Source organism: Syngnathus floridae, chromosome 4 (assembly GCF_059516105.1).
Source record: "Syngnathus floridae isolate MCC-2025c chromosome 4, RoL_Sflo_1.0, whole genome shotgun sequence".
Classification (NCBI taxonomy): domain Eukaryota; kingdom Metazoa; phylum Chordata; class Actinopteri; order Syngnathiformes; family Syngnathidae; genus Syngnathus; species Syngnathus floridae.
This window is the reverse complement of record NC_142416.1, coordinates 15,298,641-15,320,690: the sequence shown is the minus strand read 5'-3', so window position 1 is coordinate 15,320,690 and position 22,050 is coordinate 15,298,641. Positions and strand designations below refer to the sequence as shown.

Genomic DNA, 22,050 nt, shown 5'->3' with positions numbered 1-22,050 from the left:
GATCTCGTGTGAGCGTGAAAGACTGCCTATGGTAGAGCTTCAGTCCAAAGTCAATGTTATAGCCCCGGGCTAAATGTAGCCATCTGTTTTAGACTTGTTAGTGGAAGATAGATAAATCGCAAGATCAAAATGGGGAAAGAAATGCGGTGCGGGTGTGTGGGGCAGACAGAAAATAAGTGGGAAGGACTCACGGGATTGTGGGTCGGTGGCTCTGACTGAGAGACAAGAGTGATGCTAGGGAGATGAAATAAGATGATTCGGATAAAACATGATGTTTCGATGCAATGTGTGGTTGGGGCAGTAAGAGCGAGAAGCCGCAGAACTATCCCGTGATGGAAAGAAAAAGATAGCGGTAAATGGGTCTAAGGTTCTATTGAGGAAGGGGGGTGGGGGTGGCTTAAGTCAGGCCACGCTCAATGAAGAGAGAATGAAAAGCTTTCTACCTGCGGTGTGGAGGTTACATAAATGTGAGTGGGCAGGCCTCGGCCTGCAGCGATGTTCCAGATAGTGTTATTGACCCGTGTCTTCCTTAATCTACGCAAGCAGGTATTTATGAGTGCAAGCGGCCATGCTTTTTCCTCATTCTGCTCAACCCCACTTTGCTATTCAGTGCAGGAATAGATCAGACAAGAAAGCTATCGGCGCAAACAGCAACAAAAAAATGCTTAAGAGCTGAACTGTGAGAAATAGGTCCAGTCAAGCCATTGGAGGCAAAGCTCAAAACACAATAAGATAGTCTGACCTATTTGATACACATATAGCACAATTTGCTGAAAACTATAGTTACACACACAGTGGACACTTTAAGATTTATTGCTTGAGCAATTCTATGACTATATAACAGTTGAACCATTTGGATTTTGAAGTGCTTTTTGTTTCCAATGAAAAATTATGGAAAAGGCAATTGTTTTCATTGACTCTTTATTGAGAGTGTAGAATTTTTAGGTAATATTTAATATTCTTGTCAGACAACTAAAAAATTAAGTTAACTAATGTTAATATGAAAGGTAAAAATCGTCAGAGTGAACTGTCAAACGATATATTATTTTTTTCTGTTTGTACGATTGTCAATTTGTTAGCTAAATTAATTAAAATTCTACACATTGCATACCAATTTACTTCCCGTCAACACATTCGTCTCTTGCCGAAACCCAGTGATCTTTGAGAATTATAACAACAGTTTGGCCCCACTTCAGCAGACCAATTTCAAAACATTACAGCAAAGTCGGCACTTAATGGGTCAACACCGCACCGGCGCAAATCACTTGTGCATTATTTAAAAGTCTCTGTTCTCTTGTTTTGCAAATACACACAGCGATTATGTAGATAGCCACTCACAGCCCTTAAGGTAAAAAAAGAAGCAAATGAAACCAACCCAAACAAAAAAACACAGCACTCTTATTGAATATCAGATGTGAAATTATAACACAAACACGTTTTAATCAAAGTCATGCAAATGTACCAGCCAAATTAGGGCTCTTGAGAGCTTTCTATGTGGATGAAACAGCAATCTTTAATCGTGCGGATGAAAGAATGCTTGACAAACTAAAATGCTATACCTGGATGTATGGACACACACACATGTGACGCACAGTATCACACACAGTAAGATTAGAAGCAAGCATCAAGTGTGTTGACACCGATATTGCCTCGCTCACCCACGCACACACTCTCTCACCGGACAGTCGTGTTTTTTTTTAAAGCCTGAATAAAGAAGCGGCTGTGATGCCGTGTTAACATGAAAGCTTTCATGGCTGTTAAAAGAGCCGGCTTTGATTAGAATGTGATTTGTGTGAGCGTTGGTAATGCCGTGGCCACTGCTGACGACGACGCTTTTAAATCCAGCAAAGCCGTTGCAAGGTTGCCTTCTGTCAAAAAATGTTGAATCAAATATTTCACCTCTGCATGTTTTCTTTTCCCCTTGAATCTTGTACCAAATATGGTCGCACTTTCAGGAAATTTAAAGCACAGAGCGACATCACTTTCAAGAGTGATCAAACGTTTTATTTGAAATAATTGACGACACACTTGCTAATTGAATATCAAAAGGGGTTTCTGTTATTTCCATGTTCCCCTTCATACTCACTGTGACCTTTATGAAGCAATGTCATTTTGGAATGAATGGAAATGAAACATTGTTAATAGAGAGAAAACTAAATTAAAGTAGGACCTTGATTATAATTCCAAGACCACGCATGTAACTTGTAACTGCCTCAGAATATTTTGCTCCCAAAATTCGAGTCGGAAAAAAGTACCATAATTTCCAGACTATAAGCTTCACCAGCAAAAAATGTGTGGAAAATGAAATGTCCTGGTTTCTTTTACCCATATTACCAAATAAAATCCTTTTACAATATCATAAAAATCATGAAAAATCCATAGATAAGCCACACTGGAGATAAGCCGCAGGGTTCAAAGCTTGTGCGAAAGGTAGCGGTTTATAGTTTGGAAATTACCGTATTTTTTTGACGCAACAGGGACTTGTAATAGACAATGCCCTCTGTCTGGCGGCATCTGGCAAATTCCCCAAATTCCCCCAAATGGTAAATTAGACTTGCCCTGGCAGGAAAATTAAGTTGTTACGCTGAGCACACGAAATAGGGGCCTATGTATTTTCTCAGTATCTTGGATGCTTCAGAATTGACATCATCCAGGGAGAAACATTTCACTTCATTCCAGAAACAATGACATGTTGGCTGCTATATGAGCAGCCTTGGGCCTTTCTGCAATCACTCCTCTGCACTCAATAGCACTTTGTGTTTTGTACTCGCCAACATAATGACTGCTCACACAATTATTTTAGACAGCTTGAATACGAATGCAGTGCAATGTTTTGTTTGGACAGTTCACTCTGGGAAGGCTTATTTGCTTTATATGAGCCATGTGTGAGGCCCTCAGGCAAGTGTGAATCTTGCTTGGAGGAACCTGCACTAGCCTATGGGGAAAGTATGTTGATATAGTTTAGCAATATGTATGTGAAAGTACGATTTAAACAATTTTGGGTCAAATTGACCCAACTTCCTGTCGGCCCACTTTTTTGGTAGAAAACAACTTGAATTGGTTTTTTTTGCAAAACAACCCAAAGTTGGCTCAAACTGACTAAACTTTCTGAGTCAGTCCAAGTTTTAACCCAGCGATTTTAAGAGTGTAATAATACTTATGAATGGCGTTACCGCACACTCAACTGAAATGGATATCTGAAATGAAAAGTCTCCAGTGGCAAAAGTGAGCTGTGACTGATCAGAGGTAGGGATACGCTTCCAATTAAATTGTTGCTCTAAATGCAGCCAACATTCAGCAGGCTGGTGATTTTCTTTCACAGGCTCACATCTTGCGCAGAAAATCAATTTCCAATTTCCAATATCCCGGCGTGAGTCACTTCCACAATTTGAAAGCTCCTCAAGTGAGATTATGAATAGGATGCAGCACAAAAGGCTCACAACGAATGATTGGGAGGACTAATAAAAGTAAACAATGAAGGCTTTCTCCATTTTTCATCTGTCTTGTCGTGCTGAAGGATTATTTTTTTGCCAGACCGACGGGATCTCATCTCACCTAACCAAACTCAATGCCTTGGTGTTACATTCTAACAAATGCATTAACCCAAATATATTTGTCTCCAGCTGGTAGCAATATTTGTAAAACTCGGGTCATCATTATGGTCCATATTTTTGATTAGCGGTATTTGTTACACAATAAACTCCTGCTGTTGTGGGTGTCATACTGTGTTAGTGAGGCAGACGCAGCAGGCAAACGACTCAGTGCTGTGCCAGACACTGTATAAATTACAAATAACCAGTAAATAATCTGATATATTGTTGCCTGCAGTTGCTGCATCAGTCTAAGTGTTTTCTCAGTTCTGCAGTAGCCGCATTATAAGTAGCAAGGTTAGAACATTCAAATAAACTTTGTAGCGTAAACAGAAGCTACCTTTCCCCAGGCAGTTCTAAAACTATCTTCCATTTGACATGACATCCATATCTGCTTTGGACGGTGTATAAAAAGATTCCCCAGAATTATCTGATAATGCAGAATGGAGACAACGGAGGAGGCAGAATGAGTGCATAGCTCAAGAATCGCCATCGGCAATCATACCTTAACAAAGTCATGGTACTTATCGAATCCTCGCCGAACACTTAAACCGATTAGAAAGCTTCTTTCAACATTAATGAGACCGTTTTGATGAAAAGTAAAAATGTCACATTTTTAATGTGAATGGACCAGTTTGGTGCTGATCCAAATTAGGCCTTGGTGCAAGTCTTCGCTCTTTCATTTAATTTTGTGCTTATGAGCATAATTATCCTAAAACCTTACGATTGATTTTCTTAAAACCTTTAGTAAGGTTGAGGAATATGTCAAGGTAGAACATATTACATTTTGGTCTCCATCCAACCGCTGATAACATTCTGATATTAATATTTTAGTTTTATTCATCTTACTGAAATGATTATAGTAACATGCAGACAATCGTAAAATTTGGCAAAGTGCTGCAACTCGAACTTTGCCATTTTAATTGAGGTAGAAGATTTTAATGCCCTTGTAGGGTTAAGAATGAAACAATCACTGATCCATTTCAGTCACTTCCTGTCAACAAGCTGGAACAGAATGCACATTCCACTATCACACCAAGTCACTTCACACACGACTCCCACACAAATTCACTGACTTGAGCAAATCCTTTCGTTCTTTCATCTTTGGCGAAATTACAACCGTCAATCATTATTCCTTATCAGTTAGAGATAATACAATATTCATTCATACCGCTGAGCAAAACAGGCATTGTGAATTATTACACAAGGAAGAGTGAGAAGAAAAAAAATAGGTCATTCGTTTTTGGTTTTCACCTACAGATTCGCTACGCAACAAACATTACTTTCAGCCCAGCATAACTATCTCACTCATTAATCAGTTCAACTCCTCGGCGAAAGTCTGCGTCGGATACGACAACAGACGTAATTTCTTAATGCCCGGCTGCAATTTTCAAAGTCAATTGCAAAACTGGAGCCAAAGCAACAAAGTGTGATGTAAGGTTATTGATGGGAATGGGCTGAATCCTCCCAAGCCTTCTCATTAACTCGCCTCTTTTCCTTCTCCTTCCTCCGTTCGATGGCCCGGCTGTGCGCTATCTGTCTCTGGTGTATCGAATGGCACACGCACGCCAAGCGCCGTACACGTCAACCCACATCAGTGCTCACACACACACGCATGCAAGAAGTCTGTTTGCATACCAAAAGCATATTTCATAGCTCAAAGAAATTGAAAGCCCTATTAATTATGCAGAGGACACGCACACACATATGGAAAGAAAGAGTGAGTGTGCACTTGTGTTCCATTCTTCCTCTGCGTCAAAGGAGTCCGAGTGTGAGAATGATTGAGTCGCTCTGCGTCAGGGGGGAGAGCAAATAGTAAATTGTGCAGTGAGAGAGAAAGAGTGCACTGTCCTTAACCATGCGCACTCATGTTTATGTGTGTGTGTGTGCGTGTGTTTTGTCTCGCCGGTATAACGCCCTCTCTGTGTCTCCCAAGCCACTCAGTGTCACTCACATACACTGAGACTATTGTCAAGACGTTGGCCGATGCGCCCCCAAGGGCATTTGTGTGCCACTCTGTCCGTCACAAAAGGACAAGAGGGGGCTTCACTTAAGTCACTGGTGTTCAAACTACAATCCTTGGGTCGCTTGTGGCCCATTTTCAACCCACTGGACACATTCTAAAGTTTGAAATTAAATACATATCGCTTTATGGTACTGTACTAAAACCCAAAACAATGGTTGGTGATTAGCAGTTTTGTGTTTCAATAGCTCTAAAATTTCGACACTTTGCCAAAACATTTAGGAGATTCATAGCAAGCATATAATATCTAGCTATTTGTAGGTTTAACCGATATGGCATTGACAAATCTGCTGGACCAAAGGTTGATTGTATGACATTTAAGATGTTTGAATATGGAGGTTTGTTTATTTACAAATTAGAGTGTGTGGTCTTCGCGGGGCTGGGCTTCCTCCTATCTGACAGCACATTAGGCCAAGCTCTGTTTAACCTTGTAGCTTGAGTGACGCTGATTCTAAACCAGCGGGATGGATTTCAGTTTGTTGTAGCGCGCCGTCACGTCACCCTTCTCTCGGTTCAGCCCGTCGAGCATCGGAACGCGACGACGACTTGATGTCAGAGAGAGAGAGGACGGCAAAAGATGTAAAGCAAAGACGTGGCCAGATATGATAAACGACCCAGGGTGCAATGTGAAAAAGACAAGTGTGGCTTGTTGAAGATAAAAATGACAGTATATGGAAAGAGAGAGCGGACATAATGCAAGGAAATAGGAAGCGTCTATATAGGTGGAGGAGAAAGCGTGCAGTCAGATATCTGATCTCCTTTATTGACTGTCTATTGTTCACAGCAGCACTCCTAATTACTCTCAACAGGGTGCACGTGTGTGTATGATTGTGTGCTTCCGTGTGTGTATGAGTGAATACATCCTCATCCTCACTTTTACTCTCCCCACAGTGATACCATTGTCCACCCTCCTCTGGTCAAGCTTTAATGGACATTAGCAGTGCTCCTGACGTGTACACAATTAGGGTCTAATGGTGCACACAACTCGAGGGCAGTCATACATATGTATGGGCGCCACTTGCACGCACACAAGGTCCCTTGTGCGCCACCATCCTGTTGCCGTCTTTTTCCCACAATGCTCGTTGTCATGGATATTTATAAGAAAATGACTGTTATGGGGATGAGCCGTGGAAAGCCATGAGCATCACGAGTGAGCCGTACACAAAAAAAAAAAAACACTGCAACAAAAAGAGCTAATCTGAGTCATGGGCATTTGTCCGGTAAGCCTGGCCTCACATCAGACTCTATGCGCTTTTGTTGCTGTTTTGTTTTCAAGCCCCTATACATGGCCCGGGCTGCACAAAGGGATAAACATTTCAAAAGCCAGCGAACAGAGTCAGTGATTTTCGCTGTTTTTCTGTGTGTGCGCATGCGTGGATGTGAGTGTTAGAGTATGTTTGTGGCGAGGGAGGGGGAAGGGGATCTGGGGGTGCATGCGCAAGGCCAGATGGATGCTGGGATTCGGCAAGTTAGGCCAATGCCAAAATGGACAGCTTGTTGGTAACAAAGCTGTAGTGGATAGCAATGTGGTAGGCCAGAAGTGATCACCCCCTCCCCCTCACACACACACACTTGTACAGTAACTAGCTCGGACCATTATCATTAGTTAAGTGGGCACTAGCTGTGGTTAAGCTTTAATTGCTTCCAGGAAGAGAAAGTGATCTACAGTCTTTGAGTTTCTGCACTGTACTGCAATGGTGTTTATCAGGGTAGTACCGGTGGTGCCCGCATGAGGGGCCCGCACTGCTGCAGTAGAGAGAGAGCGAAACAGAGAGAGGCAGAGACTGCATCAGGGCGATCAGATGACCTCGCCGCTGCAGTTAATGTTCTCTGGCACTCAGACACAAGGCTAAGGCTCTCCGTCATACCGCAGGGCCGCTGTACTACAAGCTACCAGTGTGTGTGTGTGTGTGTGTGCGTCTTAACAAGGGCCCATGTGCCACAGAGTAGGTATACTAAGTAGCTAATACATTTCTTTCTCTCTTTATTGAGTCTTTCTGTACTTGTACCGCACCCCCCCTTCTTTCTCTGCACTTCATGCCCCTCTCTTTCTCCCTCCCAAGCCTCTCTGACTCTCCTTAGCTCTCCCCCTCTTCTTCCTCTCTCTGCAGTGCAGCATGGTGATTATCATTCCTCTCACAGAGTCAGGCCTGATAGTCAGATACTGCTGAGCACCCTTCTACATCACCTGCTCCTAGAGGGAGCAATGGAGGGAGGCAGACACAGAGAGTGAAGGAGGAGGTCTGCAGAGAGAGAGAGAGAGAGAGAGGGCATGTTTGTGTGTGGAAGCGCAGAGAGAACTGTGGATAGGTAGACGTTAGGCGAAAGAGTGCCATAAAAAAAAGTGACGATCGCACGAGCTGCAGAGGTGGTCCCACTGCAACAAACTACAAATAAACGTGTGTGTGCGGGTGCAAAATAAGTGCGCATAATGTGCATGTCTTTCCACTATTCACATGGTGGCCGAGTGTGTGTTGTGGCAACAACGCGCTTTGGCTCATCAACATGTGGGAGCGGACAGTTGCTGTTTGTTTAGCATCATCCTTCCTCCCACCAGCTGTTTCAACTTGCTCCAAGTCATCTTCTGCATTCTGCAAATACCACATGAGTCTAACCAAAAAGATAGCTTATGGCCACCCCACCAAGCAACACAGTCGCAAAAATGATTTCTTTCCTTCTTTTCCCCTTCACTATGTTCTAATCTTTGTTTGTAGGCATAATTGCATGAAAACCTCCTGCAGATGAGGGGCATGGGGCCAAGAAGAGTTCGAACAACATTGTTCCACTTGTCAAACATCGCAACAGCATTTGTCTTCATTCATTTTTAAAAAGAAAAATGGTCATAATGCATCATCTAGGTTTTAGGGCCTTTTTTTGGGGGGAATACGGTAGCCCCACATTAGGACATTTTTTTCATGACATAAACTACATGAGAGGTCATTACAAAAATTTAAAAACAATATTAAGCACAAACATGAAAACTGAAGCTACAAACTCAAACGTATAGGCACATAACCCCACACATCATCCTTGATTAAATAATTAAAACGCAAGCAGATGTTCTATAAAAAATGTAAATGTGAAAAAATGAATTAAAAAAATCTTCTGCAAGTGTGGTACTTGTGAAGTAGTTTGGTATAGTTGATGCCGGGGTAAGTCTCAATGTGCATGTGTACAAAGTGTACAATTTAGCGTTTACGCTTTGTGCCGTTTCCCTCATTGATCGGGCGTTTTTCTTCATCTCCTGACCCATTTCTCTACCTGTCCGCTTGACCTCACGCTTATGTGCAGTAAACAACACATCTGTTTTTTGCAGCCAAATCTCAAGGGAAAACACATTCCATGTCACTCACTGTGCAGACACATTCACGTCTATATTTAAATTAGCAGTGTAAATATATCACCTTCAAATGAATTGTTAACACGTCTGTCTCGTTGGCGTGACTTATTGTGAAACGCTTCCTGTCAGCGTATTTCACTCCGTCTCCTTTTAAGGTGTTTGATGCATAACTTAAACAAAAGCTGCTAGCGGCTTCAAAAGATTCATGTATGCATCTTAAAACTCACAACAAAGCCCGAGTGCACTCAGTCACTCGGAGGTCAAAGGTGACTTTGCTCTGTTCCCTTTGGCAAAGTGATAAAACAGAAGAGTAAAGTGAAGATAACAAAGCAGAGTGTTAAGATTTATGAACTAGTTTGTGTTGATGAGATAAAACAAAGCATTAAAGATATTCATCTTTAGTATATCTCACAAGTTAATTTCACACTTAAGGCACATGTGAGGGAGAAAAAGATCAAATAAGAAGTAGTGGATCTAATGAAATATTCATGGTGAAATGCTAAGGAGTGCCAGAAGTATGTTAACTAGTTACATATTTGAGAACACCCAATTTCTCTAGTTTTTATTAGAATTCAAGCAGTTTAAATCCATTAATCAAAGCAGCGGCAATGAATACAGTTCAAATTCAAATTTATTTTTAAGACGCTGCAGTGAATACAAATCAGGAGTGGTAAGAGTGCATTCGTCAAGCTAACAGAGTTTGGAGACATTGGGCCCTATTTTTTGTAGATAGGCAGAAACTTGAGCTCAAATTTGGGAATTTGGCAGATGGGCTATGCCTTGCTGGGTGTTCCAGCGGACTTTGGGCAGTTTCGATTACAAGGTGGACCTGTAGTAGAGTGGATGTCATTGTATTTCATTCATAAATATATCAGCCATCTTTCATTATTTATTGTTGTTTTACTAATAATTTAGTCAGTCAGAAATTTCACAAAATGGTAATTCAGATCTTTTTTTTCTAAAAGAGAATTTCTATATGTTGGCAGCCCCCGCCTTTATAGTAACATTTTTTTTTCAGTAGAGAGTATTTATTCAATTAACCCAATTTTCAGTTTTTGCTAATATGGCTATAACAAGCGACACAATGAATGGGTCTTCCCTCCCTTTAGGGACTGCTAAGCCCCTTCAAAGTATTTGTTAAATCTGGCCTTTAATTGAGTCTTACAAGATCCCATGTGGATGGCTCTGATCCACTTTTTGCCATGGAAATAATCACATTGAACAAGCAAAGACATGCCCACAAATTGAACTCGATTCTTAAGGACAGCGAGCAGCGTAATTGGGATGCAAAGTTTCACCCCTCAATCTCAGTTAGGAAAATATCAACTACGTGACAGGTGAGATTGCAAAGAGGATGTCAGGTGTCTGCTTGATTGACGGCCGGCCCCTGGCTGCTTCTGCGCGAAACTACAAAAACACCGGCAGAAAAATAACTCAGTAACAAATACAATCGTGAGTTGATAAAAGAGGTATCCCTTGTGATAGCGGCCAACGGCAAGGTAAGATTTGTGTGAGAAAAATGTTGTCATCTATCCTTAAGATGTTGAATGTCTCTATTCCTAAAAGTTGTCCTTTCAGTCTTTTGGGCACGTCAAAGCCCCCCCATGAGTCTGATCGACTTATATTTTATATATTGTGATCACATATGACTTTGTTACATGCATCAGTGATGCACCAAGAGTGTGGAGAATCAAATATATCCAGCATGAGAATGAGAAGATGGATGGATTGATGGATGAGTGTACCGTAGCCCTCGCTCAAGCATTTCATATGCCCCCCCCCCCCTTTAAGACTGAGGTCTGATTGATCTCGATGGACAACTCCCTGTCAAATTTATGCAGAACGAGCAAAGATCGCAGGCAAGCAGCGTCTCATCCAGACAAGCCTGTTTGTTGTTTTGCTGTGTCTCAAGCTCGTCCTGTTGATTCATTATGCAAACCAGCATGGAGCAGGACACAAACTCCGCATCCAACTGCAGTGCACGATTCACACCGCACGCAGATGTTGTATATATTCAAACACGTGTTGAATATGCAGACACATGTAACAAGAAGAGAGGGAGACTGTTAATTAACTCAAGCTCGTTAATTCTCTTTGAACCGACTGGTGAGGAGGTTTACACACTAATTACCTTGATGACTGAAGCAACCTGTGCACGCACATAGACATGCAAATCCTCACATTAAAAAGGTAGCTGGAGCATCCTCGCAGCCTGACATAACACATCTTGCGGGCGTTGAAAGACTCATGCACGCTTTTAAAGTGCGCTTACACAAAGGTGTGAACGTTTGGCTGGTAAGCATATGCAGAAACACACACACACAAGTAGCGTAAATGGCATAAAAATGAAAGCTATTTTAAGATTTTTTTTTTTTCATGATTATTATTCCTGTCCGCCAGATGCGTTCAGGGTCACCATGCTTCTGTTTGATACAGAAAGGCTAAAATGCACAAACGGATTCCTATTGCATATGTTTGCATAGTGCCGCTGCATTATATTCACACATTATACACACTGGCCAACACACAGCACTGCACAGTAGAGTAGAGCTCCCATGTCACTATTGAACACTAATGGCCTGTGTAAGATGAACGGCAAGGGGTTTTTAATGTCCTCTGTCAAACTCAATTAATATTCCATCAGGCATGAATTCGTGGCAAGGCTGCACCTTTCTCACCATTCATCAGTGTGTGCGTGCATGTGTGTGGTCCTATGCGTAATGGAGACACGAGTTACGCTGAAGAGCAGCTACAATAGCACCCTGGGGCCTTACGATTCTAATTTGGATCAGCCAAAAGTTGCACAGGTTCATAGGGGCTCGATGCTCGAAGACGGCGCATCTGCACTCAAGCGTAAAAACTGACATATCTGGAGTCTTAGTGCTGGTCTTGTTTGGCCTTTTTTTTTTTTCTTCCACACCATTCATGGTGGGCGTTCTGGTGTACCGAGGGCGTGACTGCTTGACCCCATACCCAGCATATGCTAGTTTTGTTTTGTGCTAGTCTCACCAGCTGCTAGTATGAAGAACATACTGATCTTGCTGGTGTCCTACACAGCCATGATCGATCAGGGCGGAAGTTGGTTCATAGATCTGTAATCATATCTGCCAAATTCATATCATCTGCCTGTGAGGTGGACTGCTTGCAGTTCCTTGCAAAGCGCCCGATTTAAAATATGCCGCACCGCCTTGCCCAGGTCCAAAACTCGGTTCAGCCCGCCCCCCGGCAGAGTTATACCCCGCCTCATGCCAGAACATTACATCGAGTCATCAGACATACCTCAACAAGATTCATGACCCAACAACGAAAATTGTTTGTTCAGCCATGTGTTGGCAGAACACTTTGTGGTTCGCAGTGACAGTGACTTACAATAGCTGAATTGTGCAATATGATTCAAACAACAGAAAATAAAACCTCTAGACAAAATGAAAAAGCATCAGGCGTAACGAGACAATTTCCATTTTGAGAGCAGCAATGGGAGATTGAGTAAGGTCAGTAAACAAATGTCATCTACAGAGAAGTAGGAGGGGAATGAAAACAGTACCATATTTAACACTCGCTTGAAAAGCGTTTCAGCTAATGAGCTGTTATATCTTGAGAAAAGCAATATTTTTATGTTTAACCTGGGTTTAGGGTCAAGGCAAAAATAAAAAAGATGTTTTTTCAGAGGATTTGTTCCCCAAACTCTTACACTACCAAAAAAAAAAAAATACTTCATTTAATCCACCAAAAACTTTGAAGGACGTGTGCTACCAATAATTCCAACAAAGCACAATGGAAACATCACCTTTTTAGTAAAAACATTTTAATGAGCAAAGTCAACGGAATAGTTTTAAAAACACCACTTCGACATCAAATTATTGACTTCAAGATTAAAGTCTAATGTAAAAGAAAAATATGTAGCCGGTCGGACTTGATTAAAAGCAAAACCGCGAAGGTCATAACACATTCAGCTTGGACACTAATTGAATTTAACGAGTCAAATTCTTTGCTGAAGATCCATGTAGATTTATTTTTTCAAGGATGAGAGCGAGCAAGGCAGGGAGAGTGAAGGAGTTATGGGTCAATAAACCCTGCCGTAGGGAAGAGGAGAGGGACTCATAACGAGGTCAAGGACAAATTATTGATCGGCACATCATAAAGCTACTAGTGTGGAGAAGAAGTAGAAGAAGGAAAGCTCGGTCGGAAGAAGGCGGTCCAAAGCAAAGAGGGAGAGTTACTGTTGCGAGAAGCAGACTTGACTGCATTCAGAAGGAAGGTTGGGGGAGGAGTTTCATTGGGGCGCCAGAACGGAGTGGAGGGGGAAATAAAATTAGCAGGGTGAAAGAATGAAAAAGGGCACCTCAGACCAGTGAGGTAACCAGAGGGAAATTGAATTACATTGAATTATGGCTGAACTGATGAAATCTGTAGCGGAACAGACAGACACACGCGCACAGGAACGCACACACACCTCAGGTACCTCGAGCTCATTAATTAAAAAAAAAATAAAAAAACACCTTTTTCAAGTTGTAAATCTAAACTCTGGAGTAAGACTACTTTTACCTTTACGTCCTTGTCTGTATTATTTTTATGATCGCAAACTGTTGAATTCTAGTCCCATTCATCATTCTTAGTCCGTGATGAATTACAAACAAAATTATCAAATTTATTATTGACTGTTTCAAAGGGTGAATGTAATTTGTTCCAGGAGCTTGTAAGATCTCTGATTTATTCCAATTTTCCAAAGGAAATAATCATTACAGCGGAGGAAGTGTTCTGCATATCATCTCAACATTCATAAAAGTGTAAAAATAAGTTAACCGGTGTGAAGGCATCGGAACAATCTTAATTCGCAAGTGGCAGTTCCAGAACAGAAAATGTCGGTGAGGCACTCAACCTGCCAAGAAAAAATGAATGAATGAATGAATGAATGAATTAATGAATGAATTAATGAATGAATTACTGAATGAATCTGCAATCTTTTTTTCTACATTAACATGTTCTTTCATTCCATCTGCAACCATAGCCAACTTCTTTTTTAATCAAATGCATTTGTTGTAAGACAGGGGGGTGAGGAGGTAATACGGCTGAGGAAATTAACCTGTGCTCAGTTGCCATAGTTACACACTCTCGAGTCTAAACTTGGATGTTTTTCAGAGAAGGCATCGAATATCTGACTTGTACACATAGTAAAAGGGCATCGGGGTCTTGAGTTTTTATTTATTGAAGAGAGGAAAACAGTTTGACAGCAACGGATCAATTATTAGTGATGTCAATAGCACTGACGTCAGAAAAACAAACTTGTTGACTCAAATAAGACTAAATAGTATAAATTTTAGCTTTGCAGTGACAAATTTGTATCTTCCTTCTGTTGCAAACAAATAAGCAAGTTAGATTTCCCAAAATATAAGGGGGCTAACTATGATTAATATTTGATTAAGAGTTAATTCCAAATACATTTTTCTTCGTCTTCCCAGATGAAGCCACGACGATATGAAAACAGCTTTCATCTCAAACCAAGCTTGGGACCATCGTCTTAATTAATTTTGCTGTCTTTTATGCTGTGGTATCTATGAGGTGAAATGTTCAAAAATTCTCTGTCTGGAAGAAAAGAAAAAGGGCTTTTCATCTCAGCCGTCCGTCACGTTTTTCTCCAGATTATCCCAAGGCGACATTGTAACGAGTTGCGGTCTTTCCCGCCCTAATCCGAATTTGTATTTTTTTTTTTTACCCTTTTCCATTCCTTCCTCCCCCGCACACGGCAGGTTTCAAAGCTGATGTAAATGCAAAGGGTTGTAATGTTGAGGTGTTCAGGTAAACGGGTTTGGGATGAGCTATGAGCTGTGTGTTCTAGAAATTGGCTTCTGGGTACCGAGTGATCCCTCAGGGCCACGAGGAGTCATTTAACACTCTGTGATGTACGCTTCCTCGACTCCGTTCGCTACACGGAGGTGATTTGTGTGCTGGAAATCACAGCAGGTGTGATGCCGGCTTTGAGGGAATGATGTGGACTGATTCATCGTCCCCCCCCTCCCCTTGTCACCGGTGGTCCTGTGCAGCCCACTGTTGGACACATTCTGATTGCATTCCAATGTGGTGACAAACCAACCAAAATATTTTCTTATGATATTAAAAACTATTTAAATAAAACTGCTCGTCATATGGTGCTTCAAGTTCAGTCTAAGTGCAAAAGAAGGCCTTTAGCACGTTTATGTAAATGAATCGTACTTAACCAAGAAACAGTTGATATGGTAAAACGTGCTTAAAGCTACTCAAACACATGTTGAAGTTCAATTTCAGGTGAGATTTCAGAGGTCATAATGATGAAACACAGCAGTGGGGGAAAAAAAAGAATATATAAGGGGGGGGGCTGTTATAAAATTAGTTCAACAGTGATGGGATGTTGTGATTTTCTCGGAAGTGATCGTTTGTATTCTTTTTAAATGTCTTATTTTTGATGCAGTTCTACTCTTGTGAGTTTCTGAGTTCTGTTGGTGCTGCAGCAATGTTGAATTCCAAATAATGAATAAACGCTTTAGGGTAGGCCAAAAGATTTGTCAACATCAGCTATTGGCAGACAGTTTTAATCTAAACAGGATTACTCAAAAAGTTGGAAAAGCCACCGTGATTGGTAGATGACATTATCCTTCATCGTATCAGTCGTGCACATAAACACCACCAGATAATCTCAATATGTCTTTGCAGGCCACTGCCTATACCTAATCCCCCAGATTGAGAATTTCAGATTAGGAGTCTCCCTGATGATTAATCCCATATTGTTTGTGTTTTGTATTTGCGCTTGGCCCGCAGGGGACCCTTCGCCGGGTGACCTTCTCAGTGGTAAACCAGGCCCAGGACCCCAGTTGCTATGACAGCGGCCTGGAGGACTCGGAGACCCCCAGCAGCAAGAGTTCATCTGGGCCACGTTTAGGAGCCCTGCCACTGCCCGAGGAGGGTTATGAGCGCACCACACCCGAGGGTAGTGTGGGGGAGGAGGAGCATGTGGAGAACGGTTCGTGGGCACACACACATTTACACACATGCAAAGTTTGTCTAATAGGATGAAAGCAGGTCATCCTAGCATTTTTTGGACCAAGCAAGGAGCGTGCATACAGCAAAACTGTGTCAATAGTTGTGCTATTAAAAGTATATCATCTCACACAAATATTGCTTTTGAAGTGAAGAAGCAGAATCTTTATTCCTCAAGGCTTTGCACGTGTCATGAAAGACTTTTTAGTTTTCATTTGAACACCTTTTATTTACCCTTGACTGACTTTAAACCCATAGCCCCGTTCATATTATAACATGCACTACATATGCTCCTATGTTACTTTTTTTTCTACAAAATTCAAGCTTTTGATATCTGACAGCAGGTAAAATCTTTGTTTTGGCAGTAACTTTTAGTTCTTTTTCAAATCAAGTCCCCACCAAGGTCACAGAAAGACAAAACTTTTCATTTTCATCTTTCCCCTGCACAGCATATGGACATGACAGAGCTGGAAGAACTTTGGTAATGCATGAAGGTCACCGTGACCTGAGATCCTTTTGGGACTGTGCATGCGGTTTAATGTTGCTTTCAAAAAGACAGGAGAATTCTGGCAAGGGAGGGTGTAATAACTTTTCGCCAAAGTCAGATGAAAAGGGGGATTTAGCAAGGAGACACTATGTCTGTTTAGGTTTTACCGAGAAGCCAGAGAGGGGGAGAACACTCAAAGAAAGGTTTCATTTCAAAAAAGTTTTTTTCTTCTCATCCAAAATATGAACTTTAGGATTGCTCAGCTCACAAGATTAAATGTAGAGAACTTTGCAGTTTGCACTCTGATGACAAAGAAGAAACTTGAGCGTGACGTGAATTTTTATTTGTTGAGTTTTAGATGAAAATAACACCAGAAAGTGGATAAGATAGAGCCTATTATTAATTATTATTATCATTATTATTATTAGTGTTGTTGTTGAGAAAAGAAATAGAAATAATGAACATTTCTTCATAATTGTCTAATTGTGCAGCTACTATTTTACAACTTTAAATAGACATGGCTTTAACAAAGAAGGACAAAGAAAGTTGTTTTTAATTTCGATTTACAGTAATTGAACATAAAGCCAGTATAGATCCAAACATGCTTTACATAAAAAATGCTAACCGGGTGTGATGGGGCATCGCTAACCTCTTGACATCACAGGATATTAATGGGTTGAGATGCAACCTAATATATTCCTTGCATGGCATTACATTTTAATTTGTCATGATGTCATCCTGACACACTCTTCTATCTCAGTAATGGTTTGGGTTTCGAGCCGACCTTTCACCTCTCAACCTCTAATCTTGAGCTAAGCAGTTTCACTTTGTTCTTTTTTCTGTTTTCCTCTGCTTTATGTATTCCTAAGTGTATATGTGATTACAGATGTACCTTGACTTTCAAGTTTCATCAGTTTCATGATCTAACTGATAACACAATTTAATAGTAGACAATATCAATTTTGCCCTTGATTTGGTCCAGCCACACACACAAACTAGCGAACAGCACTGAACAGTGAAATAGAAACATTAAGATATAATAAAAGATTAAAAAGCATCTTTCCTAAGGTGTATTTGCACTGAAAGTCACACACACATATATTTTAGTGTCAATAGTCCAATAATCAATAATAAGCAGGAACTAAATTTTAGCTGGCAACAAAAATAAAATAAAAAAAAACTCAGAACCTGAGAAACACTTGTAAGTCAAGATACCATCAGTTTTTTTTTTTTTTTTTTAAATTGCTTTTTCTTATGCCTTTAGATGCTAGGCAGCTGCCAGATGTGGCTCTAACCGGAAAGTGTACGCGGGAGTGTGATGAGTTCGGCCACTCTGACACATGCTGGATGCCCGTCCGCCCGTCTCCTCGCCAGCGCCAACGCCACGGCAGCGACCCCCCGCGACTCTCCACCTTTGCCCCCGGTGACGACAACAACAATCTGCGCAGAAACGACCACGAGAGCGACAGCGAGAGCGCGGGCAGTGCCGGGAGTTCAGAACCGGGTGTGGTCATGCCGGGAGAAGGTCAGAGGTTACCACTAGTCAACGGCGATCCTCTGGGCACCCTGGGAAGAGCCAACAAGAACATGGGCGACCACAATCGGAACCTTCTCAACCGAAAGATGACCTCGGCGTCCTACGACACCTTCAGCAGCGCTGGCTTCGGGAGGCGCCATCCAGATGAAGAAGGAGGAGAAGGAGGCCAGAACCCAGCAGAGGTCATACCGCTGACCCGGACTGGAGGGGACTACAAGACCACGTCCTGCCTCACGTTGTCACGCCGTGAAGTCTACCTGTGACCTCCTCCCACGGCAGCAATCACTCCAAGCGGCCCAATCCCAAGAACTTGTTCGGATGTGAAAATGTTGATTGGTTTCCCGAAAGTTGTACATGCATTTGAAACTTCAGGATTCTAATATTTATAGGCACTTAAACTTCACCGAGTGATTGATCAAATATTTTGAGAGCTCCTGCCAGGAGTATTTCCCTTTCAAAAAGAAAGAAAACAAGAAAAAAAAATATCAGGTGTGGAAGCTGCCTGCAGGCGATGATTCTATTACGTCCATGTGGGGGAGGAAGACTTCATCTCTTCTTCTTTTTTTACCTGAACCTGATGCATGCCTGACCTTCTGCCACTGAGGCAACTGTGGGAAGAATCGAGTGCGGGAAAGACAGAGACTGAGTAAATCACAGTGCCATAAAGGCTTCAGTACAAAATAAAACTTTTAAGACTCTATCGTCAAACATTCAGTCACGTCCAGTCAGAATAAATAAGTAGGGAAAAAAAAAACATTAACTGGGGCATTTTAGTTCTATTCCCGCATTTATTAGCGCCACACTGGAATACAAAATAAAAGGAAAATTAGAGGAAAATTCGTGAGTAAGAGTAAGATAAAAGCGTAATACTACAAGGTATGTGTGATGTTTCACTAATAGAGTGAGCATGTTACAATAAAACGTCTGTAATATTCCAGAGAGAAAGTCAGCTAAGTTGCAAAAATTGATTCAAAAGTTAAGAGAGAAGTACAATAATAATTCAGCAGTACGAGAACAAAGTCATAATATTGCGAAAATAAGTTGTAAAGTTCATAGATTAAACTCGTCATCTTGCATCGAAAAAGTGAATTTGTTATTTTACTGTAAATAGTGAATTCCCACGAGAACAGTAAAGACAACGGTTCAAGTTCAATATCTGCTGTCTCTCGTAGAGGCCGGCTCTATATTAATTACAGAAAAAGCCAAATAATAACAATACCTAGCTCAGCTAATTAAATATTTTCAGTGAGGTTAGCTAGGAATACTTTTCCACACAATCACATCGAACTGCACATTGTCATAAAATAACAACTTTATAAAAAATAGCATTTCCCTATAACAGTACAACCTGTGTTAAGTAATATTTTGACTTTATTCTTCTCAAGTTTGTTTTTCAGTGTGGCCCTAATACTGCATTAATTTATACCAGTTAGACACAAAATAGATAAAAATAGAAATACCTTGAAGAGTAGCTCACAGCTTGAAAACATACTTTGTACCTTAAAATGGATTATAACTGTACTTTAACTTCTGACACTGTGTACAGTTACATCCGAAATATTATTAATGATCCTTAATGCAGGTTCGCCTTCATTTGTATTAACAGACTGCAACAATGTGATTTTTTTTTTTATAATGTAACCACTCGGAACACAGAGCATCAATAATATCACGGCGTGTTGCCTTCGCATCCAGCCTGTATGTATATAAAGTATGTGTGCGTTAGAGAACAAAGCGGAATTCTATGCTCACCTTCATGACCCACGACCCACGTGAGCTTGCGGCCACGTGAAGATAATACGACCCAAGCGAAAGCATTTACACAAACTGGAATTTACATGCAGTGACATTGTAACATAAAGACAAATGGGCATTCGGTTTTCATGCAGAAGCAAGCACACTATCATTCGGAGGCTGTGCAGTCATTATGCGCTGTTTAAGTGCAACACTTTGCCTGATCCCCCTCCAGCCAATATTTAAACATGCAATGTATTCAAATCACATCTTGCTCCATTAAAAGGAATTCCATCTACTGTATGTAACATTAGACAACACGCAAATAAGACATATTCAGCATAATGTAAGTAGGACTCATAGGAAAAGGACTGAAAATAAAAGCTGACTCTGCATGAAAGATAATGCTAACTACTTCTTTGCTTTTTTTTTAGAAAAAAAAAAAGGAGAAAGATAGAAAACCACGAGCCTTTTTTGGGATAACATGCCTATTTGGATACAGCTGTATTATACGTGTGTGCTTACCGGGAAATGAAGATAATGTTGGCAGAAAGAGAGGCGACATCATAAAATGGAGGGTGCACAAAACAACCTGGATTTCAGAACTCTTTTTTGTATTATTATGATTACCAAATGGTGCCAACCCGAACCAAGCGTGCATGAACTCCCTCATCCTTCCCGCGGAGGATCGGCTGTGGATCGAGGCCAGCGCATCTTAATTCCCATCATCAGAGTGTGGATAGGGATAATAGGGTTAGCACGTCCCTCTGCTCTTAATGAGTTCCTTTTCTGGCTCTTCTCCTCCCTTGATCTACACATATCTTATTATGAACGTCTCAACGTGTGAATGTAAGCGGAAATTGTCAGGAAGCGTGTCTGTTCTGGAAACGCTGACGTTTCAAAGGTTGGTGCCACGGTTTTGTTATGATTCCGATGGGAGTCTTGATAAGGAACTTTAAGTTGGGAAATAAGATGGAAAGGGGCACGTTTTAGGTGCATAATGACACTTTGTATACATGTATATAACCTCGCCTCAAGAAATATGTGATGGACACCCCTGAGCTTGACTATCCATCCTGGAGCTGTCTTTATCTCCAAATCTACTGAGCTTTGCCCCTGATGGACTGAGGATCAATCCACTGACATGGACATTCGGATGGGATTGTCGGAAATGCTCCTGTCTCATCAGGATCTGAACAATTTTTTTTTCACCCCTACCCTGCTCTTCAAACTGCTGTTTTAAGGCAGTTTCATTATTGCACCTTTCAAGGGAACTTACTGTAAATGAATCCATGTGGGTGTGTATGCTTTTTTTTTTTATAATATACTGCACGTTTAAACATGTTTCACTACTGCAAAAACAAGAGGGGAGGATATTTTGTCAGATGGGACAGTGGACATTTGTCATCCCTCTTGCGCTGTTTCACTTATAGCCATGTACAGATGAAACGACACTGTAGAACACACAACTGGAGACCATAAAGGACAATGGCATGCTTAAACTCTTCGAATCTGCACTTACAGTGAACAAAAAAAAAAAAATGGGCGGTGGGGATTTTTTTTAATTCTTATTATAATTTTTCTCTTCTTGTTTTTTTTTCTTACGCGGCTCACTGTTTTTTGCTGTTCCCTTCCTCTTATCAGCATAAGAACTAATTGCATTTGCTATGACAAGGATGCAAAGGACCTGTCGGCACATGGTTTGGTATGAAGATGAATCCTGTAAAAGTTTGAATTTGACATTAAAAACGTCGAACACTCATTTGTCTGCTCTTTGATGACTCTGTTTCGCACACTTACATGAGATTAACAACCTTTTGAGCTCCCACATTTGATTTGTTCTTTTTCTAGAAAATTTTAGCTGAGCTGACTTCTGGTGCATTGAATCTTTTTGCTGTATTGTTCTGTAAGATGTAAGATGTAAGAAGCACTCTATCAGGAATATTACAAAACAGTTTAATGTATACGATTTTCTTAGAAATATGGATTTAAAAATGTTTTGTCAGCAGTTGGCTTTGAATTTTAAAATTCTTCATTAATTCATTAAATTATAGCCCCCCCTCACACACACACACAAAACGTCTGCAGGCCATACAGATGCACATAAAAATTTAAACACTTTAATTAATGGCTATGAATACTAGATTTACAGACATGGCATGTGTGCTTCTCATAATTCCCGCGGATGATAAGGTTGTCCTTAATGTTGCTTTTAATGGTCATATTGAAACACAATATTCTGATAACAAATCTTTTATTCATCTCCAGAGGGGAAATTCAAGTGAGATGTATCACATAATAACAAAACCACGCAGAATTAAGATGATT

At 40.9% G+C, this 22,050-nt stretch overlaps 1 protein-coding gene across 2 annotated transcripts in view; it reads left to right on the top strand.

Moving 5' to 3' along the window:
- The window catches only part of pcdh7a (protocadherin 7a), a 40,300-nt gene extending 18,816 nt beyond the window's left edge, over window positions 1-21,484 (top strand). Inside the window, exons 5-7 of one of the 2 annotated variants that reach the window (XM_088373830.1) lie at window positions 15,746-15,947; window positions 16,414-16,445; window positions 17,716-17,892. In XM_088373830.1, the coding sequence (XP_088229956.1) occupies window positions 15,746-15,947; window positions 16,414-16,445; window positions 17,716-17,745 (264 nt within the window). In that variant the 3' untranslated portion in view covers window positions 17,746-17,892. Of the gene's footprint in view, window positions 1-15,745; window positions 15,948-16,413; window positions 16,446-17,715 lie in introns of both variants that reach the window. The other variant, XM_088373829.1, reaches the window with a different exon arrangement.
- Window positions 21,485-22,050: the final 566 nt, after the last annotated feature.